At 37.2% G+C, this 26343-nt stretch overlaps 1 protein-coding gene across 1 annotated transcript in view; it reads left to right on the top strand.

Annotated features, from left to right (window-relative positions):
- The window catches only part of LONP2 (lon peptidase 2, peroxisomal), a 96962-nt gene that overhangs the window by 6417 nt on the left and 64202 nt on the right, over window positions 1–26343 (top strand). Inside the window, exons 3-8 of the mRNA XM_077751384.1 lie at window positions 343–577; window positions 4378–4509; window positions 5892–6014; window positions 15700–15863; window positions 17162–17256; window positions 22850–23108. Coding sequence (XP_077607510.1) covers window positions 343–577; window positions 4378–4509; window positions 5892–6014; window positions 15700–15863; window positions 17162–17256; window positions 22850–23108 — 1008 coding nt within the window. The remainder of the gene's footprint in view (window positions 1–342; window positions 578–4377; window positions 4510–5891; window positions 6015–15699; window positions 15864–17161; window positions 17257–22849; window positions 23109–26343) is intronic.

Here is a 26343-nt window from a genome sequence, read left to right as displayed (position 1 = left end):
GTTTAAAATGCTAATACTTATTCTGGTGTAATATTGCCTCATTCCTAGCAAAATGAATTTAAGCTATATAATTGTCAACTACTTTTACAGGTTTAGTTTTAGGAATTTCTACCTAATCTTAAAGGAGGTACTAATTAAATGAGGTGGCCTGCTTTACCCCCCTGCTCATGGTAGTGACTTCACAGACCATGTGCTGGATGCCAAATTAGAGAAATAATTCATTTCCACTTCAGATATTTTTGTTCTTTAAAGGATTTCTCCGCAAAGGCAACACCTTTTAAGGCAAGTTTCTGTTCTACCACACGGAACATTTGTAACACTGCTGTTTTGTGTGTTTTGCAGGATTGGTACAGCTGCCCTGGCGGTTCAGGTTGTAGGCAGTAACTGGCCCAAGCCCCACTATACTTTGCTGATTACAGGCCTGTGCCGCTTCCAGATTGTGCAGGTCTTGAAGGAGAAGCCATATCCTGTTGCCGAAGTGGAACAGTTGGACCGGCTTGAGGAATTTCCCAACACCTGTAAAACTAGGGAGGAGCTAGGAGAACTGTCAGAACAGTTTTATAAATATGCAGTACAGGTGAGTTGCTTTTAGTTTTTTCCTTAAAACCTCATTTTCTTCGATTCCTTTGCTGCCCTAAGACATGATGAATCTGTTGAGTGATAAAGTTTTAGGGCAGCATATGTTTAAATGATTTAGTAATATCTGGGATTGTACCTAAATCATTCTAGGAAATACCAGCCAACCCTTTCTATTTTTCCAAAGAGCATTTTTAAAACTTTCCTTATAACTTGTAGTGTCTCCAAACCAGATGGTTCTTCAATGTAAATAATGCTAAAAATTAAATATTGCACAAAAGCTATTTGTCACAAGAACATATAGGTAGCAAATTATATAACTGCTGGTTCAGAAGTTAAGCTCACACTGAGACTGACAGTAACTATGGACAGTGAAGTCTATGGTAGACTGATTTCCAAGATGGTTAAAGCCTTGGTTAACTAGAATGCTGGGAGGTAAGCACATATTATGGGTGCATTAAATATTTGGCTTTTTAATTTTAGGTTTGAGTTTTTGGTTAATTCTCAATTGAACTGAACACTCTTCCCCTCACCCCATTTTATTTGAAACCTTATTGAAATATAAAATGTTGTCTTCTACTTTCTGTTGAAGTAACTTACTGGTTCTTTAAGGATCAGGCAGAGTCTAAAGGTCTTGGGTATTGAAAAGTGTGAGACAGGTGCTCACAGTCTCTGGTATTTGTAAACTGATATGGCATTTGAAGCAACACTTATAGTGTGGTGAACAATAGGAAGATAGAAAACTTGAAGGACTGAAAAGGACAGAACCTACTCTGAACAAAGAAGCTTCGTTTTGAAAACTGGAATAAGTGATTATGCCAGTTAAGAAGAAGCTGGAGGAAGAAAACAGTGTGGAAGTTCCTCAAAAAAATTAAAGATAGAACTACCCTCTGACCCAGCAATTGCACTACTAGGAATTTATCCACAGTATACAAAACTGCTGATTCAAAGGGGCACATGCAGCCTGATGTTTATAGCAGCACTATCAACAATAGCCAAATTATGGAAAGAACCCAAATGTCCATCAACTGATGAATGGATTAAGATATGGTGTGTATGTGTATATATATATATATATATATACACATACATACATATACACACACACCATGGAATGCTACTTGGCAATGAAAAATAGAGAAATATTGCCATTTGGACAATGTGCATGGAATTGGAGGGTATTATACTAAGCAAAATAAGTCAGAGAAATGATTTCAGTCATGTGTGAAATTTGAGAAACTTAACAGATGAACATAGGGGAAGGGAAGGGAAAGTAAGAGAGAGGTAGGCAAACCTTAAGAGACTCTTCAGTACAGAGAATGAACTGAGGGTTGATGGAGGGAGGTGGGTTAAATGGGTGATGGGCATTAAGGAGGGCACTTTTTGGGATGAGCACTGGGTTCTATTCCTGAAGCCAAGACTTTACTGAATGTTAACTAACCTGAGAATGAAAAAAAAGGAAGAAGGAGAGGGAGAAACATTTTTTTTTTCCTGGCTTATACACCCTGGGTCTTCATTCTTCTGTTGCACACAGCTTCATAGAGATTGTACTTTGCTTTTTACTTCTCCTCACTTTGGATCAACAGAAAAAATTTAGACAGGTAAAGATTTGTAATGACATTAAAGGAATTTTTAGAGAGAAATATCATAATTTTACTACTTTCATGTATCTGGTTTAATTTTTGGCTTGTCTTCAGATCTCAGTCCATATTAAGGCACATTTTGTTTTCCTATCCATGTCTAATTTTCATATTAAGTATGTTTATAAATTTCATTCAGTTAGGGTATCATAATTTATCCTTTCTCTTTTTAGATATTGAGGTTGCTTCCAATTAATACTTTTCTTTCATCTCCTTCTACATTTCCTTCTATTGCCTTCCTCAGTAGACTTCTTCAATAGCTTCCTGACTAATCTGCTTCTGGTTTTTCTCTCTGACCCATCAGTTCTGTGGAAGTTTTGGGCCTGCCTTTCCCCTGAAGAAAAGACTTAAATGAGTATGGGATAAAGTTTGAATTTCTTAGGATAAATTAAGGGTCTTCCTAACTCTACTTAATCCTATTTTAACCATCTTCTAATCACACTGCCCCTCAGAGAGCTTCACGGTTTGTTGTTTCATGTCCCTTCTTTTCTCTCTGCTGGGAGTGCTCTTCCTACTCTGAATTTTCAGATTTACGCTTTTCCAATTTCTTTGGGCTCTTAGTGCTTCTTTGCCTGTGCTTCCACAGTCCTTTATATGATGCTTATCACATTCTACTGAAATTTATCTTCTAGGTCTATTTCCCCTACCAAACTCGAATTCATCCCTGCTGTAGCCATCCCATACTGAGCAATATGTTATGTCTAACAAGTAGTTTGTGTTCAGTAAGGGCTTGGAGAATAAGTTTTAACTTTCATTTTCTTAAGATGGAATCTTAGGGGAAAGGGTCTTTAAATTTTATTATCTACTTCTCCCATCTGAATAACTTCATTGTAATAACTATGCTTTCATTCCCTTGACTAGAGGCAGGCAGTGGATAGGTTCTTAAATTACAGTGCCTTTAGAGAGATTGGATTACTACTGGCCTAAGAAATCTTACCAGAGTGACTAAATGAGGCTTTGGTATGTAATCTGTGAATTAGCCATTGTGGGCTAAATTTTGCTGCATAAACTACTCCAGAATCTCAGCATACAGTATTTCAAAGGTATATTTCTCACTCATGTCTTATGCCTAAAACTAGAGTGTGGTGATCTACCTGGTAGAGTCACTTAGGGACTCCAGAGGGGTAGAGTCTCATCTCAAAACATGCTGAGGCTGGAAAAGAAAATGTAGCAAATCTTTCATTGGTTTTAAATGCTTCTGCCCAGAAGGAGCTGTCACTTCCTCTCCTGTTTCATGAATCAAGGCAAGACCCATACATAGTCCCATTTGTATTCAGAGGAGGTGACAGTCCTGCCTTGTACCCAGAAGAAAAGGGGAACTTTCGTCAACAACCCAATGATTATCATAGTTACTAAAAGCTTGCTTTCAAGGATATACCCTGGAAGTTGTTTTTGTAAAAATCATTCACAGTCCATGCTCAGATTCTACTTAATCCACGTATTCTACTAAAAAATAGTATTTCAACTGCTGATTGGTTAGCATAATAGCATCAGCTATGTTAAATTTCCAGAATTTGATAATTATACTGTGATTATGTAAGAGAATGCTCTTGTTCTTAAGAACAAGGACCAAGATGTCTGCCACTTACTTTAAAATGTTCAGTGGAGCGCCTATGTGGCTCAGTTGGTTGAATGTCTGGCTTTGGCTCAGGTCATGATCTCACAGTTCAAGTTGGGCTCTGTGCTGACAGCTCAGAGCCTGGAACCTGCTTTGGATTCTGTGTCTCTCTCTCTATCCCTTCTCCACTTGTGCGTGCATGCTCTCTCAAAAATAAACAAATATTTAAAATAAATAAATGTTCAACAAAAATGTGTGTGTATACATGCTTAGAGAGAAAAAGGATAGTTCATTGTATTGCAGATTTTCTGTAAATTTAAAATTTTTCAAAATAAAATAAAAAAGTCACAAATTTACAAAACCTTTTAAACATTCATATTATCCACATTTGAGGGCCATTTTTGCTTTTCAGATCTGATTGAGGTTTTGAATGTCCTTCTCTCTTTTCCTCTGAGGCCAGTAAAAGGACTGGATTTCTAGTAATCAGTGATCTTTCAAAAACAAAGACTCTGAGGCCTGAATATTAAATCTATATGGTAGTCTGACATTTTAAATTCACGAATAATGCCAGATTTCATTAAAAATACTTCTTTTTCCTTTTAGTTGGTGGAAATGTTGGATATGTCTGTTCCTGCAGTTGCTAAATTGAGACGCCTTTTAGATAGTCTTCCAAGGGAAGCTTTACCAGACATTCTGACCTCAATTATCCGAACAAGCAACAAAGAGAAGCTCCAGGTATAGTATTCTCTTCTTCAATACTAAGTTGTTTTGTCACTTTTTATTCAAGATAATAAATTTTGACCTTCGTAAGAGATACTAGAGACTCACAGTAGTTGAAATGCTCTTACCCTAAAATTGACTATTTAGTGATTGACTTTTAGTGATTGCATTATATTTTTGTACAGTCAAGCAAGTCTTTTATTCACATTGTCAGTACTAGTAGTTTGTCAATTTATGGAAGAAGTTAAAGTGGAGAATAATTTTTTAAATGGTAAATATTTAACCTAAATATATATTTTGTCTATTTTTTAAACATGTGGAGCTCTGACCTTTTTGTGAAATGCCTGCTTAATAAGAATTCTTCATGATGTTTCTTACATAAAGCATGCCTGTGATGCATTATCTATGATTTTCAGTTTCTGTTTCTTTAGAGTGAAATGAGTTGTAAAGACACTGAAAAATGCAGAATCTTAGATTTGCATTTTTCCCCAAAACTAAGTTTTCTTGCACACTTATTTTTATAGTATTTTTAAGCAGTCTGTTTTATTGAATCTTCCTAGAACTTTTAAGTTAGCTTTATTGAAACATCCTTTATCTTATCATTTTATACATTTATGTCTTAACAATTAGGTAGCAAATCTAACAAATTATGATAGTGCACCAGACAGAGAAAAGTGTATACACACCTTACTCTAAACACAAGAATTCAGCTCATCTGATGGGAGCAGAAGAGTGCAGGGTCCAGAGAGTAAGTTGGCTGTGGACATCAGCAAGAATTTTGAGGGAATGGAGAGTATTAGTTACATCATTAGCAGAGGTTGATTAAGAGTGCTCTTGTTCTTTCATGAATGGAAAAATTTAACATTATGAACCTAGAATTTGTTGAGACCTAATTTGTTGAGACCTAATATGTAGACACTATCTGGGTTTTAAGAGAATAATTCCAGAAAGAGTTGACATTAAATGTGTGTTTTGGGGCACCTGGGTGGCTCAGTTGGTTAAGCTCCAAATCTTGATTTCAGCTCAGGTCATGATCTTAAAGTTTGTGAGTTTGAGCCGCACTTTGGGCTCTGTGCTGACGGCGCGGCGTCTGCTTGGGATTCCATCTCTCCCTCTCTTTTAGCCCCTCCCCACCTCAAAACAAATAAATAAACATTAAAAAAAGTGTGTTCTTGTTGTTGGAACAATACACATGGCTTCATTTTTAAATGAAAAGTCAAGATTCTTTTTTAGGATTCTAGTGATTTAATATAATTAATCTGGTTGTGTTGGCCATAACTTAGCTGTGAGTATTGATAGTTGTCTTTCTTAATAATTTAAGTCATGACTCTGACTGCCTTGTTTTGGAAGTGTGTGTTTCTGAGAGAGATTCCACCAATTAACTCATGTTCCCTTAGATTTTAGATGCTGTGAGTCTAGAGGAACGGTTCAAGATGACCATACCGCTGCTTGTCAGACAAATTGAAGGCCTGAAATTGCTTCAGAAAACCAGAAAACACAAGCAAGATGATGAAAAGAGGGTAAATATGTCCTTTAATCCATTTTTTAATAGTTTATTGTCAAGTTGGTTTCCATATAACACCCAGTGCTCATCCCCACAAGTGCCCTCCTCCATGCCCATCACCCCCCTTCCCCTCCCCCACATACCCATCAGTCCTCAGTTTGTTCTCAGCATTCAAGAGTCTCTCATGGTTTGCCTTCCCCTCTTCTCCTCCCACACGGTCCTCCGTTAAGTTCCTCCTAATCCTCCTATACATGCAAACATATGGTAGCTTTCCTTCTCTGCCTGACTTATTTCGCTCAGCACAACACCCTTAAGTTCCATCCATGTTGCTACACATGGCCAGATTTCATTCTNTCCTTCTATCCCGACTTTCTCGAGAGTCTTTATTAAGAAGGGATGCTGTATTTTGTCAAATGCTTTTTCTGCATCGATTGACAGGATCATATGGTTTTTATCTTTTCTTTTGTTGATGTGATGTATCACATTGATTGATTTGCAAATGTTGAACCAGCCCTGTAACCCAGGAATGAATCCCATTTGATTTTGGTGGATAATTCTTTTTATGTGTTCCTGGATTTGATTTGCAAGTATCTTGCTGAGGATTTTTGCATCTGTGTTCATCAAGGATAGTGACCTCTCGTTCTTTTTTGCTGGTTTTCTGTCTGGCTTGGGAATCAAAGTGATGCTGGCTTCATAAAATGAGTCCCGAAGTTTTCCTTCAATTTCTGTTTTTTGAAATAGTTTGAGAAGAATGGGTATTAATTCTATTTTAAATGCCTCGTAGAATTCTCCAGGGAAGCCATCTGGCCCAGGGCTCTTATTTGTTGGGAGATTTTTGATAACTGATTCGATTTCCTCACTTGTTATGGGTCTGTTCAGGTTTTCTATCTCTTCCCGTGTGAAGTTTGGTAGTGAGTGCTTGTTTAGGAATTTGTCCATTGCANGAGTGCAATGTATTTCCTCTTAGGACTGCTTTTGCCTCATCCCATAGAGTTTGGATTGTTGTATTCTTGTTTTCATTTGTTTCCATATATTTTTTAATTTCTTCTCTAAATTGCCTAATTGGCCCATTCGTTCTTTAGTAGGGTGTTCTTTAACCTCCATGTTTTTGGTTGTTTTCGAGAGNGATTTTGTTTTTTATCCATTCTGCTACCCTACGTCTTTTGATTGGGGCATTTAGTCCATTTACGTTCAGTGTTATTATTGAAAAATATGGGTTTAGAGTCATCGTGTCCTTTGTGGGATTTATGCTCATGGTGGTGTCTCTGGTATCTTCTGTTCCTTGCAACATTTTCCTCAGAGAGTCCTCCTCAGGATTTCTTGTAGGGCTGGTTTAGTGGTGACAGATTCTTTCAATTTTTGTTTATTTGGAAAGACTTTTATCTTTCCTTCTATTCTGAATGACAGGCTTACTGGATAGAGGATTCTTGGCTGCATATTTTTTCTGTTCATCACATTGAAGATTTCCTGCCATTCCTTTCTGGCCTGCCAAGTTTCAGTAGATAGGTCTGTCACCACTCTGATAGGTTTCCCTTTGTATGTGAGGGCCCTTTTATCTCTGGCTGCTTTCAGAATTCTCTCTTTGTCCTTATATTTTGCCAGTTTCACTATGATATGTCATGCAGAAGATCGATTGAAGTTACGTCTGAGGGGAGTTCTCTGTGCCTCTTGGATTTCAATGTCTGTTTCCTTCCCCAGATTGGGGAAGTTCTCTGCTGTGATTTGTTTAAGGACTCCTTCAGCGCCTTTCCCTCTCTCTTGCTCTTCTGGAATTCCTATGATACCGATATTATTTTGTTTGATTGTATCGCTGAGCTCTTGGACTTTCCTTTTGTGTTCCTGGATCAGTTGATCTCTCTTTCTCGGCTTCTTCTTTTTCTATAATTGTGTCTTCTAAATCACTTATTCTCCTTTCTGCCTCTTCAATCCGTGCACTGGACGCCTCCATTTTATTCTGCATCTCATATATAGCATTTTTTAATACATACTACTTTTAAGCTCCATAGTTTTGTAGCAATAGTTTCTCTGATGTCTTCCGTGCCTTTTTCAAGCCCAGCGATTAATTTTATGACTGTTGTTCTAAATTCTTGTTCAGTTATGCTGCTTATATCTGTTTTGAGCAGTTCTTTAGCTGTCAGTTCTTCTTGGAATTTCTTTGGAGGAGAGCTCTTTTCGTTTCGTCATTTTGGTTAGCTTTCTATACTTGTTAGTTTTAAAAGCTTGTTATGCACTCTGCACCTGTGAATGCTGCTGTACCAAAGAAGGCTCTTTGACTGTCCAGGGCCTGTCTGTTCAGAAAGTGTTCTTTGAATGGTATCTCTTGGTCTCTCTTGTTTAGATCTTGGTTACTTTATTTTCCTACTCGTAGTATTTGGGACTCTCCACCATTTGTACTTTGGCTTGTTTCTTGAGGTAGCCCTGGAAAAGAAGACAGACAGACACAGGGAACAAAGGCACGCAAACACACAGGCAAATCCAACAAACACGCAAACTGAAAGGGAAAACGAAAAAGGAAAGAGGGAAGGCGAATAATAAGAAATAAATATACATAAAAAAGAAGAAACCCAATAGACAAAGAACAATCTAAAGCATGTAACCAGAGTTCCCAGCTACAAATAAATAGCTGGGTGTATGCAGTGCTGGTGGAAGAGCATAGAGAAAGAGAGAAATGACAGGGCGGGGATGAAGCGAAATTGGAAATGAAATGAGCAGGCAGAAGGAATAAGAGGCTTTTTTCAAAGAGCTAAAGGGTGGAATATAGTTGGAGAAGAGGCGAAAGAAATGACGATGATGCTATCCAGAGAAACTATATAGTCTGATTACTCCAGAGAGAAAGAGATGAAAAGGTAAGTAGGTATAGAATTTACATCTAGAGAATGGATTAAATGTGACTATTTAAGCAAGCCAGTGACCAGAATTAATCAGGGCAGTGTATCCATGTTGGTCTTGCCCTGGCTCTGGTTAAAAAAAAAAAATGTGGCAGCTCTCTAGTAGGGATGGGCATGGTTTGGTCCATTGTCTCCTGTGGGAGTCCTGCATTGGTGGTTGTGGGGAGAGGAGTGGTGGCGCCCCAGTCCCTTCTTGAACCAAGCACTGCAACTCACTTATTTGGGTGTGTAATCTCCCTTTGCGGGGGTCGTAGCCAAGGTGGGCTGTGCTCTATATCCCAAGCCAGGCCTCATTTCCAGATCTCAGTCCGCGCACCCCATTGAAATTGCCCGAAATATAAACTCACAGGTGAGCCCCTCAGAACAGTTTCAAGCCTCTCGCCTTCCCCCTGGGGATCGAACCAGAAGCTGCTGCTCCCGTCTCCTCCAGGTTGGGCTGGTGAGCAAGGAGCAGTTTCACCCAGGGTCGCCTGGGATGAGTGCATCCCACCTCCACCAGGGTCAGCTGGACAGCAGGAAACCGGGTCCCTCTCTGTCCAGTCGCCCAGAATATAAACTCGCGGGCAAATCTCTCAGAACAGTTAGAAGCCTTTCGCCTCCCCTCTAGGGATCCAGCCAAGCCAGAAGCACAAAGTCGGCGGCCACCATGCGTCCCCTCCAGGTCGAGCTGGCGAGCGGGGAGCAGTTTCTCCCGGGGGTTGCCTGGGACAAGTGCGTCCCGCCTAGGGTCAGCTGGAGAACAGGAAAGTGGATCCCTCTGTGTCCCGAGCAGAGGTTTTTCTCTTCTCCAGCGACAGGGACAGTGCCTGGAGCAGTTTCAGCCACTCTTCTTTCCCCTCTAGACTCCCTGCAGACAGGGTCCCCCCTCACCCCCCCGCCCTGTCCCTCTGTGTCTCTGGTCCCGGCCTGATTTTATCTTCCCCAGTTCACACTGATGCTATAAGATTTTCTCAGCAGTCTCTGTCTCCTTTTCCCCAGACTCCTGGATTCTGTAAGGGTTCCTATGGCTTCAGGCCCTCTCCGTGTGAGATATGGGGGCGAGTGAAATATACGGAGCTCCCCACTTCTCTGCCGTCTTGCCTCCCTTCTAATTCATTTTTTTTTTGTTTCCAGTTGCCTGTATGTGATGTGAGATTCAGTTTTTTGAAGTAAAAAAAAAAATGGGGGAATAAAGAAAGGAACAAAGAAAATTGTCATTGTTTCCTAGCATTCAAGTTACTGATAACATTTTGAATTTGGTGTGTTTTTCTAGTCTTTTTCCATGTCTGGGTTGTTTTTTTTTTTTAACATATTTAATCATTTTCTGTTTTTAGTAAATTTGGTAATCATTGAAAGGGATAATTTACGAAGCCGTTTCTCTCTGCCAAACATTATGTTGTTTCCAGTGTTTTCTAGATTTTAAAAATTAAGTAACTGATGAGTGTCTCTGAAAATAATTGGAAGGGGGGAGCTGTACATCTCACATTTCCTAGTTTTTTAAAGTTTTTATTTAAACTCCAGTTAACGTACAATGTAATATTAGCTTCAGGTGTACAATACAGTGATTCGCCTCTCCCATGTAGTCCCCGGGGCTCGTCGCAAATACCCTCCTTAATCCCCATCGCCTATTTCACTCCTCCTCCCACCACCTCCCCCTGGAACCATCAGTTTGTTCTCTATAGTTAAGATCTCTTTCGTGGTTTGCCTCTCTCTCTTTTTCCCTCCCTTTGTTTGTTTCTTAAAGTCCACACATGAGTGAAATCATATGGTATTTGTCTTTCTCTGATGTATTTCACTGAACATTATACTCTCTAGGTCCAACCATGTTGTTGCCAATGGAAAGATTTCATTCTTCATTATGGCTAAGTAATACTCCATCATGTGTGTGCATGTGTGTGTGTGTATACATCTATACGTATATACATATCTTCATATACATATGTAAGCATACACACACTCCATCTACATCTTCTTTGTCCATTCATCTATGGATGGATACTTGGGCTGAGTCCATAATTTGGCTATTTTAAATAATGTTGCTTTACACGTCAGGGTACATGTATCCCTATGAATTATCCCTTTGAGTTCGTATTTTTGTATTCTTTGGGTAGACTTAGTAATAGTGCGGTTGCTGGATCTTAAGGTAATTGTGTATTTAACTTTTTGCCGAACCTCCATACTGTTTCCACAGTGACTGTACCGGGTTGCATTCCCACCAGCAGTACACGAGGGTTCCTTTTTCTCCACATTCGTACTAACATTTCTTGTTTGTTGAGTTTTTGATTTTATCATGACAGATGTAAGGTGTTATCTCATTGGAGGTTTTTGTTTTGTTTTGTGTGTTCATGCTTCACCTCCCTGGTGCGGGGGGCGAGATGTGCTAGTGGTATGCCCTCAGTGGATTGGAGAGGCCTCAGGATCTTACCTCGGCCAGGGAGCAGCACCAGCCATCACCTTCATTGCATTCTCACTGTAGTTTTGACTTGCATTTACCTGTTGATCAGTGATATTGAGCATCTTTTCATGTGTCTGTTGGCCACCTGTGTGTCTTTGTAGAAATGTCTATTTGTGTTTCTGCCCGTGTTTTAAGTGGATTATTTGTTTTGGGAGTTTTGTAAGTTCTTTATTTTGGATAATAGCCCTTTTTATTTATTTATTTTTTATTATTATCTTTTTTTAATGTTTATTTTTGAGGGAGGTAGAGACAGAGTGTGAGCAAGAAGGGGAGGGGCAGAGAGAGAGGGAGTCACAGAATCCGAAGCAGGTTCCAGGCTCTGAGCTTTCAGCACAGAGCCTGACATGGGGCTTGAACTTACAAACTGTGAGATCATGTCCTGAGCTGAAATTGGATGCTTAACCGACTGAGCCACCCAGGTGCCCCTGGATAATAACCCTTTATCAGATACGTCACTTGTAAGTACCTTCACCCATTCCATAGATTGCCTTTTAGTTTTGTTGATTGTTTCTTTCACTGTTTAGATTTTTATTTTGATGTAGTCCAAGTAGTTTATTTTTCCTTTGGTTTCCCTTGAGTCAGGAGACCTATCAGAAAGAAGTTGCTACAGCAGATGTCAAAGATGTTACTGCTGATTTTTTTTGGTTTCAAGGCTCACATTTAGGTTTTTAACCCATTTTTAATTAATTTTTGTGTATGGTGTAAGAAATTGGTCCAGTTTCATTCTTTTGCATGTTGCTGTCCAGTTTTCCCAGTACCATTTTTTTAATTTTTATTTTTTTAACATCTATTCATTTTTGAGAGACAGAGAGAGTGTGAGTGGGGGAGGAGGAGAGAAAGAGGGAGACACATAATCTGAAGCAGGCTCCAGGCTTTGAACTGTCAGCACAGAGCCCGATGCGGGGCTTGAATCCATGAACCTCGAGATCATGATCTGAGCCGAAGTCAGACGCTTAACCGACTGAGCCACCCAGACGCCCCAACCAGCACCATTTTTTTCTTAATTAATTATTTATTTTTGAGAGAGAGATAGAGACCGCGTGAGCAGGGGAGTGTCAGAGAGAGAGGGAGACACAGAATTGGAAGACAGGCTCCAGGCTCTGAGCTAGGTGTCAGCACAGAGCCCGACGTGGGGCTCGAACCCACGAACCGTGAGACCATGACCTGAGCTGAAGTCGGATGTTTAGCCGACTGAGCCACCCAGGCGCCCCAGTACCATTTTTTGAAGAGGGAGTGTTTTTCCTATTATATAGTCTTTCCTGATTTGTCAAAGATTAATTTACTATATAGTTGTGGGTTCATGTTTGGGTTTTTCTATTCTGTTCCATTGATCTATGTGTCTGGTTTTGTGCTAGTACCATACTGTTTTGATTACTACAGCTTTGTACTATAACTTGAAGTCTGGAATTGTGCTGCCTCCAGCTTCACTTTTCTTTTTCAGTATTTATTGCTTTGGCTATTTAGAGTCTTGTGGTTCCATACAAATTTAAGATTGTTTGTTCTATCTGTGTGAAAATATGCTGTTGGTATTTTGATAGGGATTGTGTTAAATGTGTAGGTTGCTTTGGATGGTATAGACATTTTAACAATATTTGTTCTTCCAATCCATGAGAATAGAATGTCTTTCCATTTCCTTGTGTCATCTTCAATTTCTTTCATCAGTGTTTTATAGTTTTCAGAGTATAGGTCTTTCATGGTTTTGGTTAGGTCTGTTTTTAGGTATCTTATGGTTTTTGGTACAATTATAAATGGAGTTGATTCCTTAATTTCTCTTTCTGCTGCTTTATTATTGGTGTATAGAAATGCAGCAGATTTCTCTACAGTGATTTTGTATCCTGTGACTTTATGAAGACATTTCATGAATTCGTTCATGAGTTCTAGCAGTTTTTTTGGTAGAGTCTTTCAGGTTTTCTATGTATAATATGTCATTTGCAAATAGTGCAAGTTTTACTTCCTCCTTGCCAGTATGGATTCCTTTTATTTCTTTTTGTTGTCTGATTGCTGTGACTAGGACTTCCAATACTATATTGATTAAAGTGGTGAGAGTGGACATCCCTGTCTTATTCCTGACCGTAGAGGAAAGAACTAAGAGTTCTTAGTTTTTCCCCATTGAGGATGATACTAGCTATTGGTTTTTCATGTATGGACTTTATTATGTTGAGGTATGTTCACTCTAAACCTACTTTGTTAAAGGTTTTATCGCTAGTGGATGTTGTGCTTTGACAAATGCTTTTTCTGCATCTACTAAAATGATCTATAACTTTAAAGAAAAGGTAGTATTAAAACTACTACAAAATTGTTTCCTAGAAGGACAATGTCACTATGTTATACCATAATTTACCTGACTTTCTTGCTTTTGACTTATAAAAATTTTTATTTTCATTTAGTCCAGCTATGTTAGTCTCTATCTTCTAAGCTTAGAGTCCTCCACCCTCCGGTGATTTTACAAATATCCACTTTTAGTTTGCCTTCAACCGATTTTTTAACTCAACAGTATTATAAATAATTCTTCACTTCCCCCATTGATTTGTGATACCTTCATCATCATATGTTACATTTATATGGGGTCTGTCTGAAGTCTACCCTGAGCTATCAATTTTACTGTTGTTATGTGTGGGCAGAGTTAAGCTCAGGAAAATATATTTGATGTGGACAAGAGTAGAGATGATAGTTTTCTGAAGGCTGATGGAAAGTAAATGAAAGGTTGAGAATAATGTTAGAGATTTGATGGTCATCAGCACAGAAATGTTCCTTCATCAAAGAAAATACATTGTTGAGAAAGAAGGATTCCTCACTGATGGGAATAAGGAAAGGAGCAGAAAAGTAGGCTGAAGGAGAACAATGACAGAAACAGGAGTATTCTGTCTGATGTTTGTATTTCAGGATATCATGTCGTTTAAATCCAAAAGCAGAAATGTGAATTATTTCTGGTTTGAGATCAGATCATTAATTTAGTTATCCATTTTGTGCAGAAAGACAAACCAGTGCACACTCTGTCTTGGCAGACACAGAAAACTGCAGCTTCCTATCAATTAAGTATTACCATTGCTTAAGGAGAAAGGTGTTAAGAATTGTTCCAGAAAATGATCAAGCAGGTGACAGTTACTTGAAAATGTAGGAATCAGAGGGTGATATTTGGAGTTAAGCCTGAAACTTTCTCTGCCTAATCCCTTAAGAGTTGAAAAGCACTTTTTAGTAGCTGGGGAAAAAACTGCATAAAAAAGTACTTTCGTTTCAATGATGAAATAAGCGATGTGCTTTTTAAAACTCACTTAAAATTTTTTAAATTTTCATTTAATATTTCATTAAAATATTTTATCTGCTATTATATAGGCTAAAAGTATATATTTTAATATTTTTGTTTTTGTAAAATTACATTTCTATTTACTTATATTTTTAATGTTTTACATTTGAATGCATTAAATAAGTAATAATAGTTTTAAAAATATATTCCCAGGCTTTTATTTATTTATTTTTATTTATTTATTTTTTTNGGTTTATTCCTAGGTATTTTATGGTTTTTTGTGCAATTGTGAATGTATTCCCAGGCTTTTAAATTAAATACCAGTGTGTCATTTTGCTCCAGTGATGGCTCGTGTTTATTCATGATATTTAGTTGAGAATTTCAAAACAGCACTTTGGAAGTTTTAAAATATGATAGATCATGGAGAAAGAGAACACAAATAAAACCATTTGACTTGGCACAGAAAATGGTGGTTGGATTTCAGAGAGCAGTTTTTCAACCTAGTGGAAGTAAAGGCCAAAGTACAAAGTACAGAGTATTGAAGTAATCCATGAGGATGGGGAAGTAGTGGTCAAAGCTGTTTGTTGAGAAAATAGAACATCACAAGAAGGGAAGTAAATAGTCTATAGTTAACTGAAAGCGACAAAGGTAAGGTGAAATATTTTGGAAGGGGGAAGACTTTGCTGTGTATTGGAGACAAAGAATAGAGCCAACGGTATAAGTTAAAGATGTTAGAAAGAAATTTTGTAATCTAGGAGGAAAAATGGAATTTATTCTGTTGCTGATTGGTAAGTAGTAATATAATCAAGAAGGTAGTGGCTACAATAGTAGCTCAAAGAAAGATAATTCCTAGATGTTTTCATTATTTCTAGTAGCCAACTCTTGAGTTTTTTCTTATATTGTAGTATAAACATACTAAAGAATTGTGTCCATTTTATGTTCATCCACTTATTAAATTCTACTGCTTCTATATGTACATGTGTCTCTCAGTTAACATTCTGAACTTAGTTCCTAAAGATGTAGACTCTAACTATAAAAATGTTATTCAGCACCAGTTATAATCTTGTATGTAACTAGGTACCTCATTTCCAGTTTATTTTAACACACAGTTTTACTTGTCTACTTTCTACTTTAGGTTATAGCAATACGTCCTATTAGGAGGATTACACACATCCCAGGTACTTTAGAAGATGAGGATGAGGATGAAGATCATGATGACATTGTCATGCTAGAGAAAAAAATACGAACATCCAGTATGCCAGAGCAGGCCCATAAAGTCTGTGTCAAAGAGATAAAAAGGTAAATTGAAGCTAAAAAGAAGCCATTCATTTATTGGCATTTTCATTTTGATTATTAATATTAAAAATTATTGGTCATGGAAACTTGAATCTGCTTCTTTCGATCACAAAGCTGAGTTATTTGTTTTATATTCTTTGATCTTTCTCCTTTTCTTATATTTAGTATAGTCATAAACCACTACTCACTTTATCTTTCTGTTGTCAATTCTTATCTTTCATGGCTTTCCAAATTGTCAGATTATAGCTGTGATCTGTGAAACCTTTAGATTATCCCTCTTCTTTCCTCAACTGGAAACTGATTTTTAAAGCGTTCTTAATACTCCGGAATTAACATCAACTTCCCTAATCTTTTTCTCAGTGGCTGAGTGTAAGATGTACATCACTTTCACATACAGTATGCTGTCAACATGATCACGATCACTATTGTTAACTGCTTTTTCATTGTCTTAAAGATGGGCTGTGCTTTGCTTAAACACAAGGTTCAGTTAGCACTGTGTTCTTCATGTGTCACTTTTTTCTTCTACAGAAAGAAGATTGTAAACTCTAGAGGGCAGGGACTATCAGTTTCTTTTTGCATAAGAAAGTACATAGAAACCTTGATGACAGCATAGGGTATATGGATAATTTCAGGGATAAATAGAAAACTAACTTTCCTTACATACTTGAAACATTATAATTTTGTTGCATTTTCTTTTATTAGTGAATTAATGATGAACATAACTGAATGCTCAATAACTAAAGATTGGACTCTCTGAGCTTCACAGATAAGGATCTTAGCTGTAGTTGAGGGGTGTTTTATATTGACTGGCAGTTAATAAATGAGAAACATCTTATGTGGGCAAAATACTTTGTAACACGTCTATTATGGAAGTTGTATTTTTAATTAAATATCTGATATTAGATTGTGTTTATGAGATAATTTCATCTCTGATTCCAAAAAAAAAGTAAATAATTATTGTGTTATGCATGGTTAGGCACTTAACTCTTACTGTGAGAAGTAAATCAGTAGATACGTATGACTTGGGACTCCCCCTGTCAGATACTGATCAGGTCAAATTTCCAGGGTAGAATCAGATACAGTCTTCCCTTCCCCATTTCCCACAGTTTGCAGGGATCTGTTTAATTTTATTTCTTAAGTACTTCACAAAACAAAATAGGTGTTTTCAATGTTACCCGATTTCTTAAATCAATTATGCATGATATATCTGACTCAGAAAGGGAGATATGCTGCAATTTTGTGTTTTTTATGGAATCCTTCCATGTTGTGGAACATTTTTCTTATGTATTCTTTCCCCACAGACTCAAAAAAATGCCTCAGTCGATGCCAGAATATGCTCTGACTAGAAATTATTTAGAACTTATGGTGGAACTTCCTTGGAACAAAAGTACAACTGGTAAGCCAACAAAGTAAACACCCTTTCACAGTCCGATTGTCACTCAGAAAGCTCATACAGATTCTATTGGAATGCCATTGATTATTTTAATGTTACTGTAGTTTCTGATGTATTTAGACAGTGAACTTGTGTCAGCTAGCTCTTGGGATCAAACAGGAAAAGAGGGTGCTACATGAAAGTGCCTCTTGCCTGATTTTAGAGAAAATAGGATTTTCTGTAACTGTTGATATAGGTGTTTCTCAATACCAATAGTTAATCAGAAGATAAACTTACATCTAAAGAAATAGTTACATATAGTTATATAATAGAATAGTTGTGCCATTTGGAAGCTTATTTTTCTCATACAAAAACCTACTAGATGAATTTAAACTCTTTTTATCCTTCTGTCCTTCATTGGAACTGTTCTCTTTCCTGTGTATTTGCTATTTTATCTTGGGATGAAAAGTACTCTGTATTTGGATGCTCTCTTGTTAAATTTACATACAGGGTCTACTGAGTTCAACAGTGGATTGATTGCCTGAACTGCTGTTGGCATAGGAGTAGCTGTATGATTGACTTGTAAAAATTTAAAGATCTAGTATCCTGGCTACTAAAATTCTTACATTTAAAAAAGACACTAGATATTTTTTTAAATGTTAGCTCTAAAACACACATTTATACCCCCACATAGGATATGCTATACATACCAGATATATAGGATGTTGAATTTTTAATATTAAAAAAAAACTTATTAACCTACAGAGGACCATTCTTTCTGGTATTGGTAACTTAAAAAATTTTTTCCCCTCAGAGGGCCCAGAATAAAGCACCTTTGTGTTTGATTAACTATGCTGGGCCAAAGTTAAGGTTAAAATAGCTCCTTTTTAATCATTTATTTTGGAAAGTAACATCTAACACATTTTTTTTTTAAAAATTTTTTTAAATGTTTTTTATTTATTTCTAGGAGAGAGAGAGAGAGACAGCGTGAGCAGGGGAGGGTCAGAGAGAGAGGGAGTCACAGACTGAAACAGGCTCCAGGCTCTGAGCTGGCAGTCAGCACAGAGCCCGACGTGGGGCTCGAACCCACAAACCGCGAGATCATGACCTAAGTGAAAGTCGGACGCTCAACCAACTAAGCCACCCAGTCGCCCCACATCTAACACATTTTTAATGAATGTGTGTGGCTAGGTACTAAGATGAAATTGACCTAATCATCTTCGTTTTATTTTGACAATCCTTAGATTTCATTCCTATTACAGTTTTTAGGTTCTTGTTGTAGAAAGCGGTCTACAATTTTTTGCTAATTATTCCTTCATGAATACTTTGTAAATTTGCATTCATCCCATTCTCTAGATTTTGCATTGTTTTTAGGTTTTTCCTTCTGTTTGAATGTTTGTCTATAAAATTAAAAGGCTAATTCATATTTCATTCTGAGAATCTGTAAATTTTCGCTAGGTTAAATCAGGTTGCACTGCTGAACTGTAGAAGAAATTGTTTAGAAACAATATTGGTTCATTTTATTACTCTCCAGTTTTATTGTGGTATAATTGATAAACAGTAAACTGTACATCTATAGTATTTACCTTCTGATATGTTTTCACATATGTATATATCTGTAATACCATCACCATAATTAAGATAGTAATGTATCCATCACGTCCTAAATTTTCTCATGCTTCTCTGTAATTTCTGCCTCCCTCTCTCCTTTTCTTCCTCATCCCCAAACAGCCACTATAGATCAGTTCATATTTTCAAAGATGTTATACAAGTGGAATGACATAGTATGTACTCGCTTTATATGATTTTTTCAGCATAATTAGAGGTCCATCCATGTTGCTGCCTAGATTAGGAATTTTTGTATGCGTTTACCTGTTGGTGGACATTGGGGTTATTTCCAGTTTTTTGGCTACTATATATAGAGCTGTTATGGCTGTTAAATTTATTTCTTATTTCATATTTGCATAACAACATTGCTTTCCAGTTGAAAGTGCTTTACCAAATTGAAGCTGAATTTCTTGGTTTAATTTTTTTTTTTAATTTTTAATGTTTATTTTTGAGAGAGACAGAACATGAACAGGGGAGGGGCAGGGAGAGAGGGAGACACAGAATCTGAGGCAGGCTCCAGGCTCTGGGCTCGAACTCACAAACTGTGAGATCATGCCCTGAGCCAAAGTTGGACGCTCAACCGACTGAGCAACCCAGGCGCCCCGGTTTAATTCTTAATTCAGAATCTTTTTTGGAAACTCAATAGTGAGATGAATGCGGGCAAGCATGGGGTCCCGTTGAATCACCCTCCCATTGTGCCACATGATCAATTTGAAGTCGGCTGTTGGTCTGGATCTAGCTGGGCTGTGGGGAAGTCCACTTTGGTTCTGATAGGCTTCTGTTAACTCAGTGCCTATTTTTTAAGGGTGCATATAGTAGCTATAGTATAATGGCCGGAGAATATTAAAATTGCAGATTTGATTATTTGCCATTAGTAGCCTAGTAAGTTGCTTTCGGCTAACTCTCCACTTGTCTTATTTAAAAAGTGAACTTAATTAATAATCAGGAATTTTTACCAAGCTTATACAGTATAATTGTATAGATTTTGGAGTAAAATGTTTATTTGAACACAAGAGTGCTGGCTCCTATTCTTTACTGAAAGAAACCAGAAAATATAAAAATGGGAAAATGCTGTTACTATTTTCACGACTAGGGAAGGCAGCCACCCACATGCCAGAAACTCGAGAGAGTTTCTGCTGGCTGTGTGTCAGCATTAGAGATGCGCAGCACTCGTGTTCCCCACATGGAAATACTTGTCATGTATTCCAGCAGAGAACTGAAGATTCATAAATTGTAGTATCAAAGAAGGCATGTTTAAAACATCTTAAACCATTCCTGTATAGAATTAGATTTAAATAATTCCTATGAATATGGTTAAGAAACTTTGAAAATGTCTTTCATAATCTTTGAAAGAGAACCTTACCTAAGTAGAGATCCTCAAAAGCAGAAAGGAAAAAAAAAAAAAAAAAGCAGAAAGGAAAGATTTGGAGGAAAGAAGTTTCCTAATTTTCCTATCTTGACTAGAAAGAGGCAATACAGCTCAGAGCCTGGAGCCTGTTTCAGAATCTGTATCTCCCTCTCTCTCTGACCCTCCCCTGCTCACGCTGTCTCTCTTTCTCCTAGAAATAAATAAAAATATTTAAAAAAAAAAAAAAAGAAAGAGGCAATAGAGGGGCGCCTGGGTGGCTCAGTCGGTTGAGTGTCCGGCTTTGGCTCAGGTCATGATCTCGCAGTTTGTGGATTCGAGCCCCGCTTCGGGTTCTGTGCTGAAAGCTAGCTCAGAGCCTCGAGCCTGCTTCAGATTCTGCATCGCCCTCTCTCTCTGACCCTCCCCTGCTCACACCCTCTCTCTCTCTCAAAAATAAAGTATAAAAAATATAAAAAAAAAAAAAAAAAGAAAGAGGCAATAGATACTATTTCAGTCTTCCAGTTGTAAATAGAGAACTATATGTTCAGGTAAGTTTTAGATTTTTTACATGTATTATTACATGTATTATTTTACATGTATTATTCAAAATAGCATGCATTCTGAACCATTAAAAAGAATAATCAGAAAAAAATGTGTCCTATATAGAAAAGACACAAAACAATAATTTATATAGGCTAGAAATGATCTTTTCTTAAACGTTTGAGGAACTTTTTAAAATTGACTTCATTTGGCATGTTTCTTAGAAGAACTTCTTTCAGAGTATTATCATTTTTTTCTAAATTGCATGGAATTATATTCTTAGACTACTAAATGCTAATTAGGGGTGGATGTTGCATTGTAACAAGTGCCTTGTTAGGTACAAAATGACATTTTGATGGAAAGTTTTTCTTCTTGTGCATGGTGATGTAATAAATATATTGATAACCTAATATTAAACCATATTTGCATAACTAAAATAAATCCCACTGGGACTTAGTAGATTATTCTTAATAGATCTGATTTATTAGCATTTTAATACTTAGAGCTATACAAAATGGGATTGGTCTGAAGTTTTCTTTTGTTTGCTGTGGTAGGTTTTTAGAGTCTAGGTAAGCAGTGCCTAACATTTGGGAAACTTCCTATCTGTCATTTATTCATGTATTCAGTAGTTGGAATCTGAAGCCAGGAAAGGGGGAAGAAATTTTGTTTTTCCCTTTCCAGATTACTCAGCCTGAAGTAAAAGTAATATATAAAATATATATATTACTGCGAGCTAGGTTTTTCAGACTAGTTTGGGAACCAAACCACCTTTTAAGGCTATTTTTTTTTTCCTCTGCAGGAAAAATGCAGAGCAGTTCCCAAATAACAGATCAAAAGAGTAGGCTTGTGTATGTTTTCTCTTTCCCAGCCTCTCCTCTCACTATCAGTATGATTATGTGACCATGTGTTACCCCTGGGTGTCATGCAGCTGATGAATTCATGCTAGCGTTCATGAGTATTTAATGATTTAATTAAGTATTTGAAGTAGTAGAGCACATCAGGAAACCTGATGAAAGCTTGATGTAGAAACAAACCCAATTCATACCTTCCTGGTGAGACTGTGACAGTTCTTTGCCCCTTAATATTTTTTTTGACCCAGAACTTCTGTCTATAGAAGGTTAGTTGGAGGAAAAAAAATAGGGATATATGTGAGGATTTAATTACAAGGATGCACAGTAAAACATCCTTTATAACTATAAACATTTGTAGATAACCTTAAATGCTCAGCAATAGGGAATTATTTAAATGAGTATGGATAATTAGATAATGGAATATTATGTAGTCACTAAAATGTTTCTAGAAAATACATTTGACACTGAAAGGTGTCCATATTAAGTGAAAAAACATTTTACAAAACATGAAGGCATCATATAATCTCATTTTGAAAAATCAGTCTGAAAGCACATGTATGCACACTCACACAACCATCAAGAATACATACCAAAGTGAAGGTAGAGGTGCTCTCTTGAGGACATGAGATTATGGGTAACTGTATTCTTTTCTTTTTTTAAATGAGTGTCATTGGTTTTTCTGGAATGAGCACACATTACTTCTGCAATAAGAAAAAAAATACCTCAAAAAAGAAGGAGCAAATGCTAACACAAATGGAATATGTAGAAATGTCTCCATGTAAATAATGCATGTCTAGAAAAAATACTCATTTCATGAGTATTATTCCTTGAATTTTTAATTGTGTAGTGCTTACTAGTTCTGTTGATACTAAATCTCTTAAGCAAAAGCAAGTCTGGGTCTCTTGCAGACTCATGTAGAAAGATCCACTTCTGTTCTTGTCACGTTTATTTTCTAAAACATGTTTTGACTCTTGCTAGCCTTAAAAGGAGTTCTTCCATTTAAAAATTCTATGTGCTGGGGCAGCTGGGTGTCTCATTTGGTTAAATGTTTGACTCTTGATTTTGACTCAAATCATTATCTCCTGGTTCATGAGATCGAGCCCTGTGTTAGGTTCTGTGCTGATAGCACGGAGCCTCCTTGGGTTTCTCTGTCTCTCTGCTTCTCCCCCACTAGCGCATGTGCATGCCGCTCTCTGAAAATTAATAAATAAATATTTTAAAAATAAACATAAAAATTCTATGTGCTTGCTTCTGTTGGGTTATATGACAGACCATCTGGACATTCGAGCCGCCCGGGTTCTTCTGGATAATGATCACTATGCTATGGAAAAATTGAAGAAAAGAGTGCTGGAATACCTGGCTGTCAGACAGCTGAAAAACAACCTGAAAGGCCCCATTCTTTGCTTTGTTGGCCCTCCTGGAGTTGGTAAGACAAGTGTGGGAAGATCAGTGGCCAAGACTCTTGGTCGAGAGTTCCACAGGATTGCACTTGGAGGAGTGTGTGATCAGTCCGACATTCGAGGGCACAGGTAAGATACTTCTCTCAGTTCAATCTCTGGTTCTCTGTTTTAATTGACTAGAGCCCCTCAAAAGCCAAGGCATAATATATATATATATATTTTTTTTTTCTCTAAGGGATATTTGTAATACCTTGAATCAAAAGAACGTTTACAGTATTTACATAAAGTACATCTGTCGGATATTTATAGCTAGCCTAGCGCCTCTACCATAATAGTGTACCCAAACTAACCTTGGTATTTGTATGACAATGGATAGTAAGTCTCTGCCTCAGATTTTCTGGAATCTCATTTGAGTGCAATTGTAAATTAGTCATGGTTAGATATTACAGTATTTTTACATTCACTTTGGCCCAGTAGCATTTCATAATGACCCTTAACTCTTAGAATTTAAAAAGTAAGTGTACAACAGCTGGGGCAGGTAGGAAGAGGTAAGAAATCTTTGATAACAAATATATGTTTGCAGTTTCTTTTTTATTTTTTTTCATGTTTTTATTTATTTTTGAATGTGAGAGACAGAGACAGACAATGAGTGAGAGAAGAACAGAGAGAGAGAGAGACAGAGACATAGAGAGACAGAATCTGAAGCAGGCTCCAGACTCTGAGCTGTCAGCACAGAGCCTGACGTGGGGCTCAAACTCAGAACCGTGAGATCATGACCTGAGCCGAAGTCAGACATTTAACTGATTGAGCCACCCAGGGGCCCCTATATTTGCAGTTTAAACTTTCTTTTAAGGAGGCTGGTTTTCAGTATACATATGAGTAATGAGGAAAAGGGTTAGGATAATTATTAAGATGTATCCTTGCATTTTTGACCCACTTTCTATAAAAATACATTAAACTGAGAGCTGTGTCTCTCTTTATCTGACATTATTAGATTTACATGTTATGTTCATTGTTTCTGGTCTCTGTTGCTCAGTTTGGACGATGCTTTGGAAAAGCATGAACTTCTGTTTCAAGGTTAAAGGGTTTCCTAGCGGTTGCAAGTTTGAGAAAACATACATATCTGTAGTGTAGTGTATGCATTAAAGAACATTTTAAAATATAGAATATTTAAAAATGTAGAAATCATGAATGCTTATAAAAGAATATAATGTTCTATACCTGAAACTAACATCAATATTTCAATTTAAAAAAAAATTTTTTTTCTAACTTTTTTAACGTTTCATTTATTTTTGAGAGAGAAAGAGACAGAGTGCAAGTGGGGGACGGGCAGAGAGAGAGAGGGAGACACAGAATCCAAAGCAGGGTCCAGGCTCTAAGCTGTCAGCACAGAGCCCCATGCGGGGCTCGAACTCACGAGCAGAGAGATAATGACCTGAGCCTCAGCTCGGTGCTTAACTGACTGAGCCACCCAGGTGCCTCTGCCAAAAAAAAAAAAAAAATTGTTTTAAAGAATTTGCTTAACTTCCAATAGAAAGTAATTAAACTGAAGATAAAACTTCTCAGGATCATGCCATCAGTCTTAAAGTTTTTAAAGCAATCTAAATTATAAATGAAGTCTTTGAAAAACATGCCAGTGCAGACAGTGAACAACTGCCAGTGGCCACGGGTAATTTAAATGCATATTTACAGTTTGGTGAAAATGGATTAAATTTGGATTATAGGAGAAAAAAGAATATGATGTCTTTTATAATGTCTTGTTTTCCATTTGTCTTATTCACAGGATCATTGGCCTTAGAAGAGGGTGGGAAACACTTTTAGAAACTTTACCATGAAAAGTGATTCTTTTTCTCTAATTTATAATTTTTATGCATTAAAGAAAAATTCCAATATTTTAATAAATAAGCAATGAGGGGTGCACATTAGGTCAGGGAATTGATCTGGGTCATTCTGGCAATTTTAAACAATATTTTTGTCACCTAGACTTGCTTATTCTCACATGTGCCACTAGAGGCTGTAGTTTGCTTTTGTAAAGAACTTGGCACCTTGTACCAATCTTGGAGAAACTGAATCTAGGACCTGAATTTTTTTTATTTTAGCTAGAGAGCTTTGGGGAGGTGTTTCCCACTCAAGTGACTTGATTCATGCATTCAAAGTTTTTTTAGTTTATTTCTTTCAGTATCTGTAGCACAGTATTGTGTAAGCATTTGATGGAATTTAGAGAGGAATTTATGGAATTAATGTCATGAGCACATGACCAGTAGGCAGTTTGTCCTGTTTCTTGCCACAGTGATATTGCTTATTCAGTATGGCTTAGAAAGCACTTGTTCAGTGCCTCACATATAGTGAGCATTCAATAAAAAGTAGCTTTAACTATTCTTTACTTTTAAATTCTCAGGAGAACAAGTTTACATTTAACACCTTCAGTCAGTTTTTATAAAATTCAGTCTGATTTTTTTTTAAGTTTATTTATTTTTGAGAGAGGAGGGGAGAGCATGAGTAGAGGAGGGGTAGAGAGAGAGAGGGAGAGAATCCCAAGCTGGTTTCACACTGTTAGCACTGAGCCCAACATGGGACTTAATACCACGAACTAAGAGATTGTGACTTGAGCCAAAATCAAGAGTCGGACACTTAACTGAGCCACCCAGGTGCCCCAATCTGATTTTTAATTAGTACTTAAAATAACCTGTTGTTGGCATTACTATTTATGTGGCAGAATTGTGGGAAAATGTATTTCTGTGATATGTGTTAGTGGGTAGTATGTAAAGTCACACTTCTCACTATTTTGTGTGAACATTGTTGGTTTTAAATAGAACTCTTTTTTCAGTCTTTACTGATACTGGTAAATACACAATTTGTTCAAGTAAGTGTACTTTCACGTGTATGGCTATCATTAAAAACATTGAACCTACTACGAGTCTTGTGTAAAATGAGGATATATATTTGCCTAAAAAATATGTATAAATAGAAGCTTTCTAGAAATGTATGGTATGTGCAGAGGCTGTGATCATTGCCAAATAAAAGGGATGTGGATTAGTCTATGAATCATTCTACTGTGGCTGCTACTGAGTACTCCCTAGCCATCACTGTTCCAGATGTTTCATTAAACACTGCAGCAACCTGCTCTTGTGCTACTGGGGCCTTATTACCCATCTGCCTTCCTAAATTATCAAAGCCTGGAGAAAATATTTATTTGGAAACCCATTTGGAAGCAGGTAGAGAGTGGGGTTGTTAAGGTGAGCAGAGATAGAGAGCGGAGTATGGGCTTATGTCAGACCTATGGATTGGAGGTGAATAGGAGAGGAGGAAGAACAGTAGCTAATAGCACAACCATGGGGTGGAGTTCGTGGGAACAAGTGGTTCC

Source organism: Crocuta crocuta, unplaced genomic scaffold (genome assembly GCF_008692635.1).
Source record: "Crocuta crocuta isolate KB4526 unplaced genomic scaffold, BGI_CrCroc_1.0 scaffold124, whole genome shotgun sequence".
NCBI classification, from domain to species: Eukaryota; Metazoa; Chordata; class Mammalia; order Carnivora; family Hyaenidae; genus Crocuta; species Crocuta crocuta.
Note: the sequence above shows the minus strand (reverse complement) of the source record. Positions and strands in the feature narration are given on the sequence as shown.